This window comes from Carassius auratus, chromosome 38 (genome assembly GCF_003368295.1).
Source record: "Carassius auratus strain Wakin chromosome 38, ASM336829v1, whole genome shotgun sequence".
Classification (NCBI taxonomy): Eukaryota; Metazoa; Chordata; class Actinopteri; order Cypriniformes; family Cyprinidae; genus Carassius; species Carassius auratus.
The window spans coordinates 9,393,800-9,413,127 of record NC_039280.1 but is presented as its reverse complement, the minus strand read 5'-3'; the positions used below and the strand labels follow the sequence as shown (position 1 = coordinate 9,413,127).

The 19,328-nt window shown below is 40.6% G+C and overlaps 1 protein-coding gene and 1 pseudogene across 1 annotated transcript; one reads left to right on the top strand and one right to left on the bottom strand.

Moving 5' to 3' along the window:
• On the top strand, positions 1 to 637 carry LOC113057484 (neurogenin-2-like; annotated as a pseudogene).
• A 5,322-nt stretch (positions 638 to 5,959) lies between these two features.
• LOC113056955 (PDZ and LIM domain protein 1) lies at positions 5,960 to 11,896 on the bottom strand. The gene is made up of 7 exons (XM_026223920.1): positions 11,662 to 11,896; positions 10,156 to 10,307; positions 9,337 to 9,424; positions 8,249 to 8,433; positions 7,274 to 7,419; positions 6,926 to 7,043; positions 5,960 to 6,673 (listed from the first exon to the last, which is right to left on the bottom strand). Exons 1-7 carry the CDS (start codon positions 11,752 to 11,754, stop codon positions 6,487 to 6,489), a joined length of 969 nt encoding a protein of 322 aa, XP_026079705.1. The 5' UTR covers positions 11,755 to 11,896; the 3' UTR covers positions 5,960 to 6,486.
• Positions 11,897 to 19,328: the final 7,432 nt, after the last annotated feature.

Sequence of the window (19,328 nt, the reverse complement as noted above, 5' to 3'; positions counted from 1 at the left end):
ATGACTCCAAGATCCACGTGCAGGAAGGAAGGAGTGGGACCTTTAAATCTAACTGGAGTTTATCATTAGATTTCAAGTCTGGACCCATAGACATTACCAAGTGCCAAAAAATCTAATGCAACAGAGAATTAGAGCTTGGCAGCATAGACTCAGCAACTAAAGAATGCGCATCTTCCTTCAACGAAGAGAACACCAGAAATAAAAGAATAAAGAAAAAGATGCCAGTTAAATTTGCAAGCAGACAACGTGGGGATCGCAGAGTGAAGGCAAACGACAGAGAAAGGCACTGCATGCGTAAGCTGAACTCCGCCCTGGATGCTCGGAGAAGCGTGCTTCCAACTTTTCCCGATGACGCCAAACTGACTAAAATCGAGACTTTGAGATTCGCGCACAATTACATTTGGGCGTTGTCAGAAACACTGAGAATGTCAAATCATGTTCGACAAATTTCAAATCACGTTTTGGATCAGGAGAACCTCGCTGTGCCAAGCGCTTGCTTGGATGTGCGTCCAAGTGGCACTCCAGAAACTCATCATCAAATTGGCAAGAAACGCAAGGTTACTACACTGATTTTTTATTAGAGGAATTTAACTGCAAATTTCTTGGAAATCTAACGTTAAATATAACCTGCGAGTAGCAACGCTTGACTTTTCTTGTAAAGAACACGAATATGACAGACGGACATGTCAAAAGTGTAAAAGTATATGCCTATGAGCAATGGAAGTTTAAACGCAAAATATCTTTATAAAATGACTGTTCTTAACACAAAAATATATGACGATAATATATTTGTTGTAAATGTGTTTTAGTTCCTTGTTTTTAATACAAGCAAATAAATAAAAAACACGTATTTTTTAAATCCATTTACATTCGAGCGCATAGATAATGTAGATGTAGATAATGTATAAATCGCAATAAATTAATATTTAACCTGCATGTGTGTGTATACAGTTGGATCTCAATAAATTAGAATATCATGGAAAAGTTAGTTTTTTTCAGTAATTCAACTCAAAATGTGAAACTTGTGTATTAAATAAATTCAGTGCACACAGACTGAAGTGGTTTAAGTCTTCGGTTCTTTTATTTGATTTTAGCTCACATTTAACAAAAACACAACCCAATCTCGACAAATTAGAATATGGTGACATGCCATTTAGTCAAGGAACTCAAAACACCTGCAAAGGTTTCCTGAGCCTTCAAAATGGTCTCTCAGTTTGGTTCACTAGGTTACACAATCATGGGGAAGACTGCTGATCTGACAGTTGTCCAGAAGACAATCATTGACACCCTGCGAGTGAACAGTTTTAATGAGCTGAGAGTAACACAAAGACACAAATAAACAAAGAGGCTGAGAAGACGAACCTCCGTGGTGGTGGTGGTGGTGAGGTGAGGAATCCGGATGATGGCGGAGAGAAGGTGAGTAGTCCGGATGACGGTGAGTAGGCAGCAGGAGAGGATGGCACAGGAACTGCGGGGAATAGAGCTGAAGGTAAGTGTCCGTGGCTGAGATGAGGTTCTGGGGAAAACACAGACATCCAACGCAGACAACACTTAAGCCAACGAACAGGGTAACCACATCAAACATGAAACAATGATCTCACAAACACAAGACGTGAGACAAGCCAATATATAGTGGATGAGTAATGAGTGGCAGCTGTTGCTGATGACAATTAACAGAGACGCCCACAAGCTAATCAGTGCAGACGCGAAACACACAGATATTTACCAACCGTGACAGTACACCCCCCCCCCCCCTAAGAACTCCTCCTGGAGTTCCCAGAAGGGCCTACCTGCTGATTGTAGTCATAAATAAGGGAGTGATCCAATAAGTCCCTAGCAGGTACCCAACTCCTCTCCTCCGGACCGTAACCTTCCCAGTCCACCAGATACTGGAATCCTCGTCCCCTCCGTCTCGAGTCCAGAATACGATTAACCGAATGTCGGTTCCCCATCTACAAGATTAATACGTGCATTAAACAAGGGTTTAATTTTGGACACATGTAAGGCGGGGTGGACAAACGCGTGAGCGGAGGGGACCGCGACTTCAGATTCCAGACTGGGAAAGGCTGGTGGCTGGTACCCTACACTACACTGAAACCGAGAGCGGTCCGTAGCTGACACTGGCAACGAATTGTGGGCGCACTCCACCATAGGGAGTTGTTGACTCCAGGAAGAAGGATTCTTGGAGACCAAACATTGCAATGTCCGCTCTAAAATTTGGTTGGCTCACTCAGATGGTCCGTTGCTTTGGGGATGATAACCCAAAGACAAGCTAACTGACGCTCCTAACAATTTGCAAAACTCTTTCCAAAATTTGGATATAAACTGAGATCCCCTGTCCGAAACCACGTCTACCGGGAGGCCATGAAGCCGAAAGACGTGATCTAGGACAGTGACCGCTGTCTCCTTGGCTGTCGGTAATTTGGGCAAGGGAATGAAATGTGCCGCCTTCGAGAACCGGTCCACTACAGTCAAAACAACCATCATGCCATTAGAGGGCGGTAACAAAATCTAGAGCGATGTGGGACAAGGGGCTCGAAGGGACAGACAGCGGTTGAAGAAGCCCATCAGGAAGTTGGTTAGATGACTTACCACTGGCACAAACTGAGCAAGCCAAAACAAAATCGCGGACATTGCGAGCCATACGTGGCCACCAGAATCATTGTCTAACTAACCCATTAGTTCTACCTATCCCTGGGTGACAAGCCATATTAGAACAATGACCCCACTGGACCACTTCGGACATTAACTCCTCCGGCACAAATAAACGGTTCGGTGGACAACCGGACGGAGGCGTTACCCCTTGTAAGGCTGTCTTGACCTTCGACTCGACCTCCCATACGAGTGCTGAAACCACTAATCTCTCAGGTAAAATACACTCGGTAGTCACCGGACGGGCGGAGGGATCAAAGAGTCTTTTGGCAGTTCTAATGTACTCTAAATTCTTATGATCGGTCCAAACAATAAAGGGAACCCCTGAACCCTCCAACCAGTGACGCCATTCCTCAAATGCTAATTTTTGACAGCCAACAACTCTATTTCCAATGTCATAATTACGTTGAGAAAAACGTGCAAGGATGGACCTTATCGTCCGAAGCAGCATGTTGGGACAACACTGCTCCTACCCCCACCTCTGACGCATCGACCTCCACCACGAACTGCCGTGTGGGATCAGGGGCCACAAGGATGATAGCCGAAACGAAGTGGTTCTTGAGGTTAGTGAACGCAGCCTCAGCTGCGTCCAACCACCTGAACGGAGTACTGGGAGAGGTCAAGGCTGTCAGAGGTGAGGCTAGTTGGCTGAAATTGCATATGAAACGCCGATAGAAATTGGCGAACCCCAGAAACTGCTGTAGGGCCTTACGGGAATCTGGAGATGGCCAATCTATCACAGCCTTAACCTTGTCAGGGTCCATACGTATTCCCTCGGACGAGACGATATACCCTAGGAAGGGAACAGACTGTGCATGGAATACGCATTTCTCCGCCTTGACAAAAAGCCCATTCTCAAGTAACCTCTGGAGCACTCGTCTGACGTATTGAACGTGTTCCTGGAGAGATGAAGAAAAAATCAGTATGTCATCCAGGTAAACATATATAAACATCTACCAAATCTCTCAACACGTCATTCACGAGTGCTTGGAAAATCCCGGGTGAGTTGGAAAGCCCGAACGGCATCACCAATTATTCAAAGTGCCCTCTAGGGGTATTAAAGGCGGTTTTCCATTCATCCCCCTTCCTGATGCGGACCAAATGATAAGCATTACGTAAATCCAATTTTGTGAATATGGATGCTCCCTGCAACCTCTTGAAAGCTGAAGACATGAGTGGTAAAGAATAGGTATTCTTTATAGTGATGTTGTTCAGCTCTCGGTAATCAATGCAAGGTCGCAGAGAACCATCCTTCTTACCCACAAAAAAAGAACCCCGCTCCGGCTGGAGAAGAGGAAGGACGGATGAACCCAGAGGCTAAGGAATCAGAAATTTATTTCTCCATGGCCTCCCTCTCAGGAATAAAAAGAGTATAACTTGCCCTTAGGCGGAGACTTACCTGACACTAAGTCTATGGCACAGTCGTAGGGACGTTGCGGAGGGAAAGAAGCAGCACGGGACTTACTGAACACTTCCTTCAGGTCCAGATACTCAACGGGCACGTTTGGCAAAACCATGTTCTCCTTCTGAAAGACAGAAACAGGGACAACTGGACAAGCAGAAACCAGACAAGACTCATGACATCTTTGTGATAGTGTTAGAACCCTATTCCACTCGTGGATTATGCTTGGATAACCAGGGGTGACCTAAAACAATGGGAGCAACGGGGCAGTCCATAAGAAAAAAGGATATGGTTTCTTGATGGTTTCAAGACGTGAGCAGTGTGATGGGTTCAGTATGGTGTGTGACGTGAGGGGGTTCCTGGCCGTTGAGTGCGGTGACATGGATGGGGAGAGACACAGGAAGGACAGGAATGTTCAAGTGATGTGCAAGTGAAGAATCAATGAAATTACCTTCGGCTCCGGAGTCCAGAAGGGGCGTGACATTCGTGATGTTGATTCTGCCACCGCAGTTTCACCGGAAGGAGGGTCGATGAGGACTTCTCAGCAGTGATCCCACACGATAGTAGCCTCAAGTTTACTATCGGGCTGGCTCTTTTACCGGGCATGAGTAGGTGTTATGAGCAGAGTCTCCACAGTACAAACACAGTCCTTGGGACCTCCGCCGTTCCCTCTCCCTCCGGGACAGCCGAGCTCTACCCACCTGCATGGGCTCGTGGTCGTTGACAGAACCGACCGTGTTCTTTCAACTCAAGCGCCCCCTAGCAGGAGAGATGGTAGACCTTGAAGGACTGGGTTGGCGGCCATGCGATTAATCCGTGCGTCAATCTGTAGAGCCAACTCAATGAGTCCATTAAGAGTAGGGGGCAGCTCGAGGAGGTAGATCTCTTGCTGAACACTGTCGGATAACCCATGCAGGAATCTATCCCACTGCGCCGCCTCGTTCCACTGGCACACGGCCACAAGGGTGCGGAACTCGATGGAGTAGTCGGTTTACTGAGGAAGAGCCTTGACGGAGTTCCGAGAGTCGATGAGCGGCTTCCCTGCCGGTTGCGGCCCGGTCGAAGACTCTCATTTCCTCAGAGAGGGCGTGGAACAAGGCACAACACGGGTGTTGGTTTTCCCACACCGTCATCCCCCATAAGGCAGCCTTGTCAGATAATAATGTGAGTGTGAACGCTACTTTAGAATCCTCAGTAGCGAAGGTGCGGGGCTGTAGGTTGAAATGCATTGAAAACTTAGTTAAGAAAGTTTTGCAAAACGCTGGCTCACCTGCATAGAGACCAAAATGCAGATGAACAAAAGGCCACTGTCAAAGAAACCTGGGCTTCCATACCACCTTAGGCAGTGCCACAAACTGATCACCTCCATGCCACGCCGAATTGAGCCAGTAATTAAAGCTAAAAGAGCCCATACCAAGTATTGAGTACCTGTACAGTAATTTAACATACTTTCCAGAAGACCAACAATTCACTATTTTTTATTTATTTATTGGTCTTATGAAGTATTCCAATTTGTTGAGATAGTGAATGTGAGCCAAAATCATCACAATTAAAAGAACCAAAGGCTCAAACTAATTCAGTCTGTGTGTATACGTGAGTTTCACAATTTGAGTTGGAATTTTTATTTTGGAAGATAACTTTTGATGGCACTTAGAGGCTTTTGCATCTGAACTCGTCATATATAATGCATATACATATACACTGCAAAACAACTATATTGTACTCTGACTGAAGTAGGAGCGGGTTGAGATTTACAATACAACACTATAGCATTTTGTAATTTATTCTGTTCTAATTATGATGTTATGCTTTTGCAGAAAGGCCGACAGGATTCAAATGAATAAACATTCCTAAAAAAAAAAAATTACAAGAATTTGCAAAGAAATAAACCATACAGACGATTAATAATGGATATGCAACATTTTATTTTTCTAGCAAGGCTGAACATGTTATTTCATACAAAAATATGGAAAATTCAAAAGACAATATACAAACATGGAATAGTTTTTACATACTGGTGTGCATGGGGAATACAGCCATGATGATATACATTTCAATTATCAGTATAAAACATATGAAAATCTGAAAATGCAATAAGTGGTCTTAAGCTACCCTAGCACCAATAAAACGAACCTTGAGATAAATGCATGGAATGAAGACGACATAGGTATGTATGATAACAATAGCACTTAATTGGGGTAGACTCTATATTCACATATTTAGGTGATGTCTAATCACGATTTCCTGATTACTGTTGCCAAAGCCCATTTATATCTATGCACTTCTGAGTATTTAAGAGTTTCCACAAACATTCATATTGGCAACAAAGCAGCCCCACTGGAAGTCTATGCAAATAAAATGTTACAGATTTCCAAAGGAATTTTCCCACATAAGGGAATGTGCAGCTTTTATAGTAGAACGTGGGAAACATTCTACTTTGGAAAAACGGTGACGACATCATAACCCTCTGGAGGAGTGACGCGCTCACGTGCGTGTTTCTCGCAGTAAATCTTGTCCTCAACAAAAAAGTGTCCTTTCTGCTTAAGATTGATCCCGCAGTCGGTGCAGACGTAGCATTCTGGGTGGCGAAACTTATCTCGAAGTTTGACCATCATTCCTCTTTATAACCAAATAAAGAGAAAAAAAGTTATTTAGGAACACGTTTGCAAAAAAAAAAAAAAAAAATCCTACAATTACAGTGAAATTATTAACAGAGAGCAAAATCCACAGGTATTATAACAAGATTGAGTTCCAAAATGTTCCACTAGATGGCATAACATCACAATTGCACTTTACAGTATATGCAACTGTTCCAAGATGCATTTCTTTAAAAACTTTTCAAGAAAGATAAACCAAAAAAGTGAAACTTACACAATCCCTGAACCACATTTGTCACAAAGAGAGAGCTTTTCAGGATTCCCAACCGAGGCTCCAGTTTTGGTGTTTGGAGCCTTGACACTTCTGAAGCCTGATGGTTTATCTGCATCACCTGACACAAAGGCAAAGAAATCCATTTAATGCTAAGGGTTTCTTTTATAGACCCAAAAACCTGACGCAAAATGTGTTTTACTGCTGTAGCCACAGGCATGGCTTTAAAAGCTGATGATTATGATTGACCAGAATTACAGACACCCATTTTGTCAACAGAAGCTGAGGCCTGGTGACCTATGGGTAATTCAGACACAATGTAGTACAGTACAGGTGTGTATGAAATTATACCGGTTTCCAGGATCTCCTGCAGAACTTTAAAGGAGGCAGACTGGCGAGGAGGCTCGTCGAATTCTTGATTCTCCTGCAGCATTTTGTACACCTCAGAGTCTGTGGCTAACGCAGGCTTTGGCTGGCCAGGTCTACATGGATCTGGGCTATAAAACATGCAAAAAGTCACACTGATGACAACCACAAGACAAGCAGTGTTATCTCAAAATCATTATATTAAACTCAATGCCTACTTCCTAGTTTCATCCCTGAGGGACAAACTCAAATAGCTATACGAATACAACACAGAACTGGAATAAGTGTAGCACATAATGATGCATAATAAGTAGAAAAACAAAACATCTTTTAGAAAATTTTTGAAAAACTATACATTTTCAAGAAAAGTCTAAAGGTCATGTGGTGTAACCAAGATTTTTACAATGCAGGTACTTGTATAAAAAATGCTGTCGTTTTGAACTTCTCAAAGAATATTGAAAATAAAATCAGAACAACTTTTTTTCTTTTTTTAAGAAATGTTTCTTGAGCAATTGAAAATGATTTCCAAAGGATGATGTGACAACGAAAGCTGGAGTTATAGCTGCTGAAAACCAGGCTTTATCTTCCCAGAAGTAAATTGCATTAAAAAGCAAAACAAAACAGAAAACACTTTTTATTAAATTTTAATAATCTTTACATCTATTGTATTTTTGCAGCTTTGGTAAACATAAGAAACTTCTTTCAAAAAATGTTTCTCAACTTCAGGTTTTTGAATGGCAAAAAGCATTTTTTAAATAACAATATATAGAATTATTATTAATTAATACTTTTTTGGGGAGTTAAGATGTGAACTAGCCTTGCCTTGTTGTGTCACATCATCATTATCAGTCATCAAGGTCTACAGGTTACTGAGAGGACTCTGTAATATCATTTTTTGTAAGATAGTTGTACCACATATTTTTGGGTCAAGTATGTTAGTGAGGTGTGTATCATGCTTACATCTTACTGGCTTCATTGGAGGCAGCAGAAGTCTGGACATCACCCACTGCACTGTTAAAACTCTTAATGTTCTCAGAGGAATACAGGCCAGAGGGGTTATTGTACATGTTGGTAACCACTTTTGGACTGCTAGAATTGAAAGGCATGGCGCTCCTGTTATGAGCAGAGCCTATATGTTTCACATCCTGCAGAAAAGTAAAAAAAGAGCAGGAACTATAAGATTACTAATCTCATAAAACAGAAGGGAGAACTGTAACTTGAAAAGGTTATTTCACTCAAAGATTCTTAAAAACTCTATTTACTCTCCTTTATGTCATTCCAAACTTGTGTACTTACTTTCTTCTCCTTTTTTTCTATATAATGAAAAAAATCAGTATTGTTTTGGACTCTACTGACTTTCAGTGTATAAAGAAAATCATTCATCAAAATATCTGCTTTTGTTTTCCACAAAAGAAATACAGTCATAAAGACTTGGAATGACACAAAAGCAAAGCCAAAGACATAAGATCATTTCCTAAGAATTGCAGTAATACCTAACTATTCAGACCAGAAAAATGGTTTGAGAATAAATCATTACTTTAAGTTTATAATGGTAATTATCATAACCAAGTTACAACAGGAAAAAACAGACACGGAAGAGTTTTTCAACACTAATGACTAAGGTTTTTATGACATTGTGAAACTTTCCTCTGTTTACAACATATTTAACAGTTGTTTCTTATTAAGTTTCTCTCTCTGCTTAATTTGGGAAACATTTATAACACCCAAACTATGTAGTCAAGCTCCACACACTTCCTATGATCATCCACATTCTGACCCTAAATTTCCAACATAGCCTGCAGGATGTGGGTCTTGCGTCATGGTTTTGGCTGATAAACCTACTGGTCTCCATGGATAAGGCTTGTTAGGACATAAACAATGACTTCACTTTGGCAGCCTATGGTGCCGTGCCTTTATTTGTTTAGCCGCTATGGTTCTGTTATGTATGACAGTCTCATGCACTATTAAGGTCTTTAAAGCTCACTGAAAATGATCAAGGATTCATTTAAAAACCCCTAAGCTCCCAGATAATCAGAGCTAAAACGCACCTGTGTTTCTTTATTGGCCAGATTCATCTTGTATGGATTGGTCTTTCCTTCTTCAGTGACCAGTGGGGACCACATTTTCGACTCTGATCTACAAAAAGCAAAAAACTTTCATACAGTGAATCAGCAAATGATTAAAGTAAAAATATAAAATCACCATGGCTCAGCAACAATAATAATAATTAAGCCTGGGCCCAGTGTGAAAGATTCAGGCAAGTTGATGCAATTTTACTGATCGTATTTCACAAGTTTGCATGGCATAAAAACACATTGGGTTGCCTGTCATCTGCTGAACACTGTTGTGGCAAATCTGCAGATTTAGACTTGTCTCCAACATGACTTTATCAAGCCGACTGACACATATGAGGATATGTTGAAATTGTGAGAACGACTTGTGACAGACTTGAGCAAAAAAAGAGCTGAAAGTTAGACCCAGCAACAATTTACATTGTATGCAATTATCTTCCACAGCATCAGAGTCATAGCTTATAACTAAAAACTTGTTTTTAAATGTTTGTTTGTCACTTTAAAATTAATAATAAAATTGAATTGCCAACCTCCAATTCAGGATTCAGGGGTTTTTTTTGTTGTTGTTTTAAAATATGCACTAAACGTAAAACAGGACCTCTGAGTAATGGCATCATAATGGTTCATAAAATTAAGTCTACAATGTCTGGAAGAATTTAATAAAAGCCAACATTTCTGTTTGTTTTTGGAAGAGGTTTCATTAGATCACATATATCTGGGTGCTCTACATACTCTCAGCTAACAATACATTCAGACAAACCACTGCATGTTCCTCTTTGCAAAGTAACATGTCACCTGTCAATGGAAAGCACCATTTCCTCTATGCAAGCTTTGATTTTATTCTGTGCTTCCAGGTGAGTCATGCCATCTGTTGACTCTCCATCTATGGCCAGGATCATGTCCCCCATACATAGGTCGGCTTGAGCTGCTTTACTTCCTGGGGTTACCTGAAAAAATCAAAACTGGTCATCATAATTATCATCAAAACCAAAAGGGTTTTAGAATAAAATTGTGTCGTTTTTCATGCCCAAATATAAACTTAAAAGAATATGGCAGAATTTTGACAAAAACTTCTCTTTGGTGTAGCTTTTACATGTTACATGATGACTTCCTCTATAAAGTGTCAGGGTGTGTAGCTTGTTTGTGAGAAAAACGTTATGGTTAAATGTAAACTCAGCGAGTTTTTATTAACTTTTAGCTGGATCTTATTCATCCCAATGGCACAATTGGTTTATATAAACTAGAACGCACAATGTTTGTTTATGAACTGCGTCCACTTCACACAACTGTTTATTTATTCTCTGGACACTCCTGGGTCCAACCCTAACTACAGGGCCGGTCACATCAAGGATGTTTACTATACTGGTAACATTATAACTGTAGCTATAAAGTTTAATTAGTTGTTCTAAATCTATAAGAATAGGAAACAGAGACACAGAGCAACGATATCAGTAGAATCACAGATGACATAACTGCAATACACAAGTTACAATAAACAGAACATTTTTGTGCATAGTTGTGGACACTAATATATTTGTTATAGTTATCGTTCTTGGTGTGATCAGGCCTTAATTTTTTACATTGAGTGTTGGCAGGATGTGCTATATGAGAAAAACTACCATTGGTCATGTGATCTCAACATGTTGGCACCCATGAAAAGGAGACCCACTAGATGTAAAATAAAATAGCTTATTCTACAAATATGATGACGTGAGTGTTATACTAATACAAGTGAACAACATTTTAATAATAATAATAATATTTCAATATTTTTAAAAAGTAGCAATTACAACGTTGTTAAAAATACTGAGTGCCCCTTTAAGAGATGACAGGCATCTTGCTGCGGTTGAAAGTAGTTTGAAAGTTTTAATCGCACGCTTGAGTTTCACATTACCAAAAGTACCACATAACATGCATTCATGCCACGGATAGTCTAAAGTTACAAGGAATTTATCGAAATGCATAAGCTTAGGTGTCTGAACACTTATCTGCGATACCATATGGAATCACCTACAGAACTAGTTTGCGAAAGAACCTGATTTTGCGTCAAAATGAACTATTTATTCGCTAATTGTTCTTCGAGACTGACGCCTGAGCATTTAAATCCAAGAGCTCGATACATTGCGACACTGAAGTTCAGATCGATATGGTCGTGTTCACGTGCGTTTCTGTTGGATGCTGCTGCTGCTGTATTCACGCTGTAACCAGTCTGTGGAGTAAAATGTGTTGGCCCAGTAATATCCATAAAAGCCATTTTACCTCTGTGCTAAATGATTAACAACGCCAAAGTTAATTCCTTACCCTCGAAATAGTCAGAGGTTGTTCGAAATCTTTCCCCCCGACCAGACGGAAGCCCCACGGTCCGGGACCTTGTAAAACAACTCGTAAAGGCATACTTCCAACAAGTTTACTAAATGGATGGATATAACGCTACTGAACCAGTGCAGCGTAAACTGCTTTACTGCTTTATGAAGTCTGCAGTTTGGAGTAACTGTAGCAGGACAAGGCGTTCACGTTGAAGAGACCATACCTGGGCGGAGCTTCCTCAGGAGAGAGCGAATAATGTCAGGTCTGTGGGCTGATAAGAGCTTATTTCCTTTGTTTGTTTAGGGGTGGACCGTTACGTCATCTTAAAGCCGATTGAAGTTTACCATGTATGGAAGAGCCAAATCCTAAAATTTGGTTTGTGCCACTCCCAAATCCAAATTCCTGACAAGGGGGGCTCGCGCATGCTATGCTTTCCAGGAGTAGCTACGAATCACATTCTCAGCATTCCCAAAACTTGGAACAAGTGCGGACAAAACGAGCAACGTGGAAGCACATTGTAAATATTGGCTTTACATTAAAAGCTAGAGTTGTTAATAAAGAACAGTAGCACCTTCGCAGAATGGCTTACAGTACAAGTAAAGAAAAATAACCATGGTTTTATTATAGTAAAACTGTAGTAACCCGTGTTTTTTTGGCGTATTGACTACCATTTGTATAACCACAGATTTACTACAAATACCATGGTTATACTATGGTTAATTTAGCAAAACCATGGTTAATTTGTGGTTACCATGGTTAAACTATAGTAACCATGGTTTTTTGGTTTTATTTGTAGTAAAACCATGGTTAATTTTCGTAAGGGGAGTGGCTGCTATATGATTTATGAGTATTTTAAATAATGAGATGGGCATTTAATGTGCTCCTCGACTCAGTTTTTAACATGTTGCTATGCTTGTTAGGCCGGTTTCCATAGTTTTTTTTTACTTTTTTAGATAAACTGCCTTTTCCAGGGGCTGTATTACAAACAACTTCCTCCTAGCCTAATTTCTTTCAAATTAAAAATTGTCCGTTTCCCAAGCAAAATGATAATGGTTAGATAATGATTCTGAGTAAACATGTTATATATAGAGCCAGGGGCTTATCTGTGTTGGCTAGTAACCCTGCCGGATGCAGTTAGAATGTCATTGGGGATACTGAACTGAACAATCTTAACTTTTGAACATACTTCTTACACTGTCACACCTTTCCTGTAAAGTTGGTGTCCAAAGTCTGCCAGTAACAGTTTCAGGTATATGCTTAACAAAACTTTGATGAATGGAAGATCTCCAAAATAGTTTATGGACCTTTTTCTCATTTTCGGGTTCGTCACAGGGTACATTTTTATAGATGTAAACAGTAGACCATTGCATAGCTTATATAATTTTCGGAATTACATGGGCTCAGCATTTGCATTCCCATGACTTTTCAAGAGAGAATGATAGAGAAAACTATGGCAGGGAGGAGAGAAATATGTCAAATAAACAGTTACACTCTCAGAAAATAGCCTATATTAGACTTCATGACAGCAGTGTTGACCTTCTTTTGTAATTTAGTGCTAGCATAACATACAGATAAAGCTAAGAAATACATTATCACAGTCTATGATAAAAACTACTTAATAAACCCATTTGAAATAAAGTATATATATATTGTGGCGAGTGGGGCGGGGCCGAGAGGCGTGGGAACGAGGAGTGAGGCCAGGTGTAGTGATTGGAGATGAGCTGCACCAGCTGGGTGATCTCCTCCGCGGTGCCTGGCGGTGGCACTGGACGGCCCTCGGCGGACGGCACGACACTCCTCCGCCGCCCGGTGGACGGCGACGGCTCCTCCGGTTTTGGGCAGCCGGCAGGAGTCCCCCGTTCCCTGCCCCTCCGGATTCCTTCGCGGAGGCAGCAGGCTCCGGCCCCCTGGCGAACGCCGCCGACTCCTCCGCTCCCTCACCGACGGCAGCCGCCCCTCCATATCGTGGGTGGCCGGCAGCGAGCTCGCCCGTCCACGGCAACTCCATAATCACCGGGAAGAAGGAGGCGGGAACCGGGGCACAATCAAGGACATTTTAATGATTCAAAAATAAACACAAAACAGCGCACCAGCCCCTCACTGACGACTGGTGCGCTGTTTTGTGTTTATTTTATTTATTTACCGCTGTGCTGAATCCGCGGTGCACTCGAGCTGGCGAGGTATGTGCCGCCATGGACGCTCGAGGCGGTTGGCTGGAGCGAGTTGCCGTGGGCGGGCGAGCTCGCTGCCGGCCACCCACGATATGGAGGGGCGGCTGCCGTCCGTGAGGGAGCGGAGGAGTCGGCGCCGTTCGCCAGGGGGCCGGAGCCTGCTGCCTCCGCCAAGGAATCCGGAGGGGCAGGGAACGGGGGACTCCTGCCAGCTGCCCAAAACCGGAGGAGCCGTCACCATCCACCGGGCGGCGGAGGAGTGTCGTGCCGTCCGCCGAGGGCCGTCCAGTGCCACCGCCAGGCACCGCAGGGAAGATCACCCATCTGGTGGAGGCCGAGCAGCAGTGTGTCTGGGAACCGGAATTTTTTTTTTTTCCTCTCTCCCATCTCTCGTCTCTGTTGCTCCTCCTTCCATCTCCTTTTCTCTCGCCTCGTCTGTCCTACCCCCAGGTTCCCGCAGGTCCCCGTGAGCGGTCCCCCCTGGAGGGAAGGGGTGGGGGGTTGGGGAGTAGAGCGCAGTCTCGGGAGTACCCCCCGGCCTGCGAGGGGCAATGGGGGTATGTGGCGAGTGGGGCGGGGCCGAGAGGCGTGGGAACGAGGAGTGAGGCCAGGTGTAGTGATTGGAGATGAGCTGCACCTGCGCCCCACCGCTGGTATCGAGTCCCACGTAGGAGATGGAAGGATATAAAACTGGAGCGACTATAGTGAAGGACGAGAGATGACCAGGCCTGGGCCATTATTTTATGTTTTGCTTTTTATTTATGCGCACCAGTCGTCCGTGAGGGGTTTTGTGTTTATTTTTGAATCATTAAAATGTCCTTGATTGTGCCCCGGTTCCCGCCCCCTTCTTCCCGGTGATTATGGAGTTAATATTATTACATATACAGTGGGGATCGAAAGTTTGGGCACCCCTTGCAGAATCTGTGAAAATATGAGTAATTTTCAAAAAATAAGAGAGATCATACTAAATGCATGTTATTTTTTATTTAGTACTGTCCTGAGTAAGATATTGTACATAAAAGATATTAACATTTAGTCCACAAGACAAAAAAATTGCTGAAATTATTAAAATAACCCCACTCAAAAGTTTGGGAACCCTTGGTTCTTAGTACTGTGTTCTATTACCTGATGATCCTCGACTGTCTTTCTGTTTTATGATGGTTGTGCATGAGTCCCTTGTTTGTTCTGAACAGTTAAACTGAGCAGCAGTCTTCAGAAAAATCTTTAAGGTCCTGCAGATTCTTCAGTTTTCCAGTATCTTTGCATATTTGAACCCTTTCCAGCAGTAACTGTATGATTTTGAGATGCATCTTTTCAGACTGAGGACATTTGAGGGACTCAAACAAAACTATTAAAAAAGATTCAAACATTCACTGATGCTCCAGAAGGAAACAAGATGCATTAAGAGCTGGGGGGTGAAAACTTTTGGATTTTGAAGATCAAGGTAAATTGTACTTAATTTGTGTACCGGGAAACATACAAGTATCTTCTGTTGCTTACGAAGGGCAGAACTAAATGGAAAAAAATTATATTTCAACAAAATAAGAAAAATTTGGCCATCTTCATCATAAGCTCTTAATGCATCTTGTTTCCTTCTGGAGCATCAGTGAATGTTTGAATCTTTTTTAATAGTTGTGTTTGAGTCCCTCAAATGTCCTCAGTGTGATAAGATGCATCTCAAAATCATAAAGTCACTTCTTGAAAGGGTTCAAATATGCAAAGATGCTGGAAAACTGAAGAATCTGCAGGACCTTAAAGATTTTTCTGAAGAACGCTGCTCAGTTTAACTGTTCAGAACAAACAAGGGACTCATGCACAACCATCACAAAACAGAAAGACAGTCGAGGATCATCAGGTAACAGAACACAGTATTAAGAACCAAGGGTTCCCAAACTTTTGAGTGGGGTTATTTTAATAATTTCAGCATTTATTTTGTCTTGTGGACTAAATGTTAATATCTTTTATGTACAATATCCTACTCAGGACAGTACTAAATAAAATATAACATGCATTTAGTATGATCTCTCTTATTTTTGGAAAATTGCTCGCATTTTCACAGATTCTGCAAGGGGTGCCAAAACTTTCGATCCCCACTGTATATATACACGTTTGTGTGTGTGTGTGAGAGAGAGAGAGACCCTGGACCACAAAACCATTATGGCTTTCCATTGATACATAGTTTGTTAGGATAGGACAAAATTTGGCTGAGATACAACTATTTAAATATCTGAATCTGAGGGTGCAAAAAAAAAAAAAATCTAAATATTGAGAAAATCACCTTTAAAGTTTTCCAAATTAAGTTCTCTGCAATGTATATTACTAGTAAAAAATAAAGTTTTTATATATTTACAGTATGAAATTTACAAAATATCTTCATGGAACATGATCTTTTTGTGGTCCAGGGTACACACACACACACACACACACACACACACAAACCCATATATTTTACTAACACTACCACTTTACTTGTGTATAGTAAGAAATTGTAAAATGTTAAATAATGTAAAATAAAAAAGAAATGAAAAAATAAAATGAAATAGCTGTGCAAAATAAAGTAGCCACATAGTAATTTAATTACACTGGATAGATTTTATATATATACACACACACACACACACACACACACACTCACATGCACGCACACACATACACACACACACACACACACACACACACACACACACACACACACACACACACACACACACACACACACACACACACACACATATATATATATATATATATATATATTATTTTTTTTTTTTGGTAAAATGGCACAAACATCATTCAATCAAGTTTTATAATAATCAAGTATTATTTAAGAATAAAACTTTAGTAATTAGAAGTAAACTCTACAACCATGTTTGAACCCTTATTAGTCGTTTTAACTGAACATTTTAACTGGTCTGGTGGTGGTGCTTTTTTTGGTCATTCAGTGTTTCTGTAAAAAGAAAACAATTGGGGAAAAAAACCTACAAAAATACTTATAAGATAATAATTATACGATTCCTACTAATAAGATCTATAAAACACACTAGAATTACTAAGGATTAATGAGCTGCTGGATTCATAAATATTAAACATGTTTTGTGCAATCGCTCCAACTGATTTGCTGAAATCAAAACAGGGACGATAATAGGTAAGCGCCAGCCAATGAGATTGCCGTTTGCGCATTAACTCCACCCATTACCGGAAAACCAGGATGTTCTTAAAAGCTGAAGTCTTCCATAGGAACTCTGTTATTTTGACAGGAAAATACAACAAAAAATATTGTTTAAATGTAGCATGTCAATTCTCTCTCTCTCTCTCAATTCAATTCAGTTAGCTTTATTGGCATGACAGTACATTTTGCATTGCCAAAGCATACAAATGAAAAGAGAATATATACAACAGTGTAATTTGGAACAATATAGCAATTAAAATAACGTTTGAACGTACATCTCACTCTCTCTACGTGAGTGTAAGAGAAAGAACTGAATGAAAGAGCAGAGATGAACTGAAAAAAAGCATAGATACCCTGACGGAGAGTGTTCACGAGGGAAAATATATCTGTGCTAAACTTATACTTAACATCCAAAAACACACTGGTGAGTAAAATCAGCTAATTTATTAGCCATTGGCTAATACTAAACATCATTCAGTCGCCAGAAGGAAGATTTAGTCGCATTTGCGAGTGATATACTTACAATGTAGAGGGTGGGATGTAAGATTAAAGTCTACAAGTAGAAATTTGTCCTCTTTATAAATATCAGAGAATCTGATCATTTTTTCCATTATTAAAAACTATACAATTAAAGTAAAGGAACACCATAAACTAATAGGCTACGCATAAAACTTTGCATCCTATCTTCTTAAAACAAAAATAATCACTTAAAGTTAAAATTTGGCCTTTTTGTATAAATAACAGAGAACCAGGTTAAATATTTTCCTTAATCCCTTAACATAATTTTTTTTTTACATTTCTTTTTCCATTTAAAAGTTGGAGGCTCTTTTTATTACCTCTGAACGAGCCTGTTGGCGGCACCACCGGCGCGTGCGTACGAGCTCGGAGTTAAAGTGCGTAAATCAGATGTGCTGTAAACCCATGACCAACAGAGGTCATCCTCAACCCTTTGCACTCAAACATACGAGCAGTTTTGAAATGTCTGTGTTGTTTTCGTTTCCACTTATTTTTTCCGTGATGACAGCACTGTGAACGACAGAACCACAAACACAATGCTCGTTCTCAAATGAGATGCTTGCTTTCATCTTAATAATTAAAGCGTTTGAGCGCGAGATCAAAACATCACTGGAGTTCATGAAGGTTGTTTTAGGTTTTTTTAGAAAGTGTACATACATTACACCAAACTGAAACGCAGTGTTTAGCACCTCTTATAAAACCTAAACATGCGGTGTTTGAGTGAGATAACAATATAAAGATAGAGAAATTCTAAGTTCCCTATGCTGTTCTTTTTAAAGACACGGTATTAATGTTGTTCCTCTTTGACAGTGAGCTCTGTTGAAAAGCAGAAGTAAAGCATGTGACCTGAAACTATCAGCACAAGTTGGTGAAAGTATCGACTTTAAATTGTGTTTCAATCTTGTGGTTAGTTCTGAGGCCCCTCTGCCCCTGGTACCCCTCAAATGTGTCATTAGCGGAGCTAGAAAAGTGTCTTGTGATGTCATTGTGTGGGACTCAGTTCAATATTGATAGAAGGAGCTCAGGAGTGTGTCGTCAGAAGACGTCACAGAATGTGGGAGTGGGGCCGTCGTTTTGTTGAGTATGGGGCCGGTGGTGACATTTTGAGCTGTTAACACCTTCTCCCTCTTCAACCCACTCCCCAACCCACAGACTGACGCAGTTGGGTTTGACCAACAGTACGAGAAAGTGCTTAGTGGTCAGATACAGCTAGACTCTAGTTAAATTTGGGGGCAGAACATATCGTTTGTACAAAATAATACAAAGAGCTAAATAGTTATGGAAAATAAATAAATATTTTAATTAACCAGCAACATAAATTATATTAATTAATGTGTAAAAGTTTTAATGTCTTTTGTTTTGTTGATTATTTTGTAGCACTGGATGTATTTTACACAAAATATATTTTAATAAATCATTTGTTTATCGTATTAATCTAATTAATTTACATCAGTTAAGTTGTAAAAGGTGTTAAAGTTTCAAATGTAACTTTTGCGATATAAGTTAAACTTTAAATGCATTGTGCTGCTTTTTGCAAAAGTGTCAAACTATTTCACTCTCAAAAGCACACAGCACAAAATTTTCTGGTTTTGTCTGGTGTATGTAACCTATGTTCTGTAAGTCTCTCTACATGTGTTTTAGCTTGTGTATATACTGTTTTCAAAGTGAGTATAAGATTGTGTATGAGAGTGAAAGTGTTTGGAGGTGTGGCACTGAATGAAAAAAAACAAAACATTAAGTATGACTGGAATTTAATAATGGAATAGTGATAGCTTCAGTATGTATCAATTTTAGCTCAGATCAGA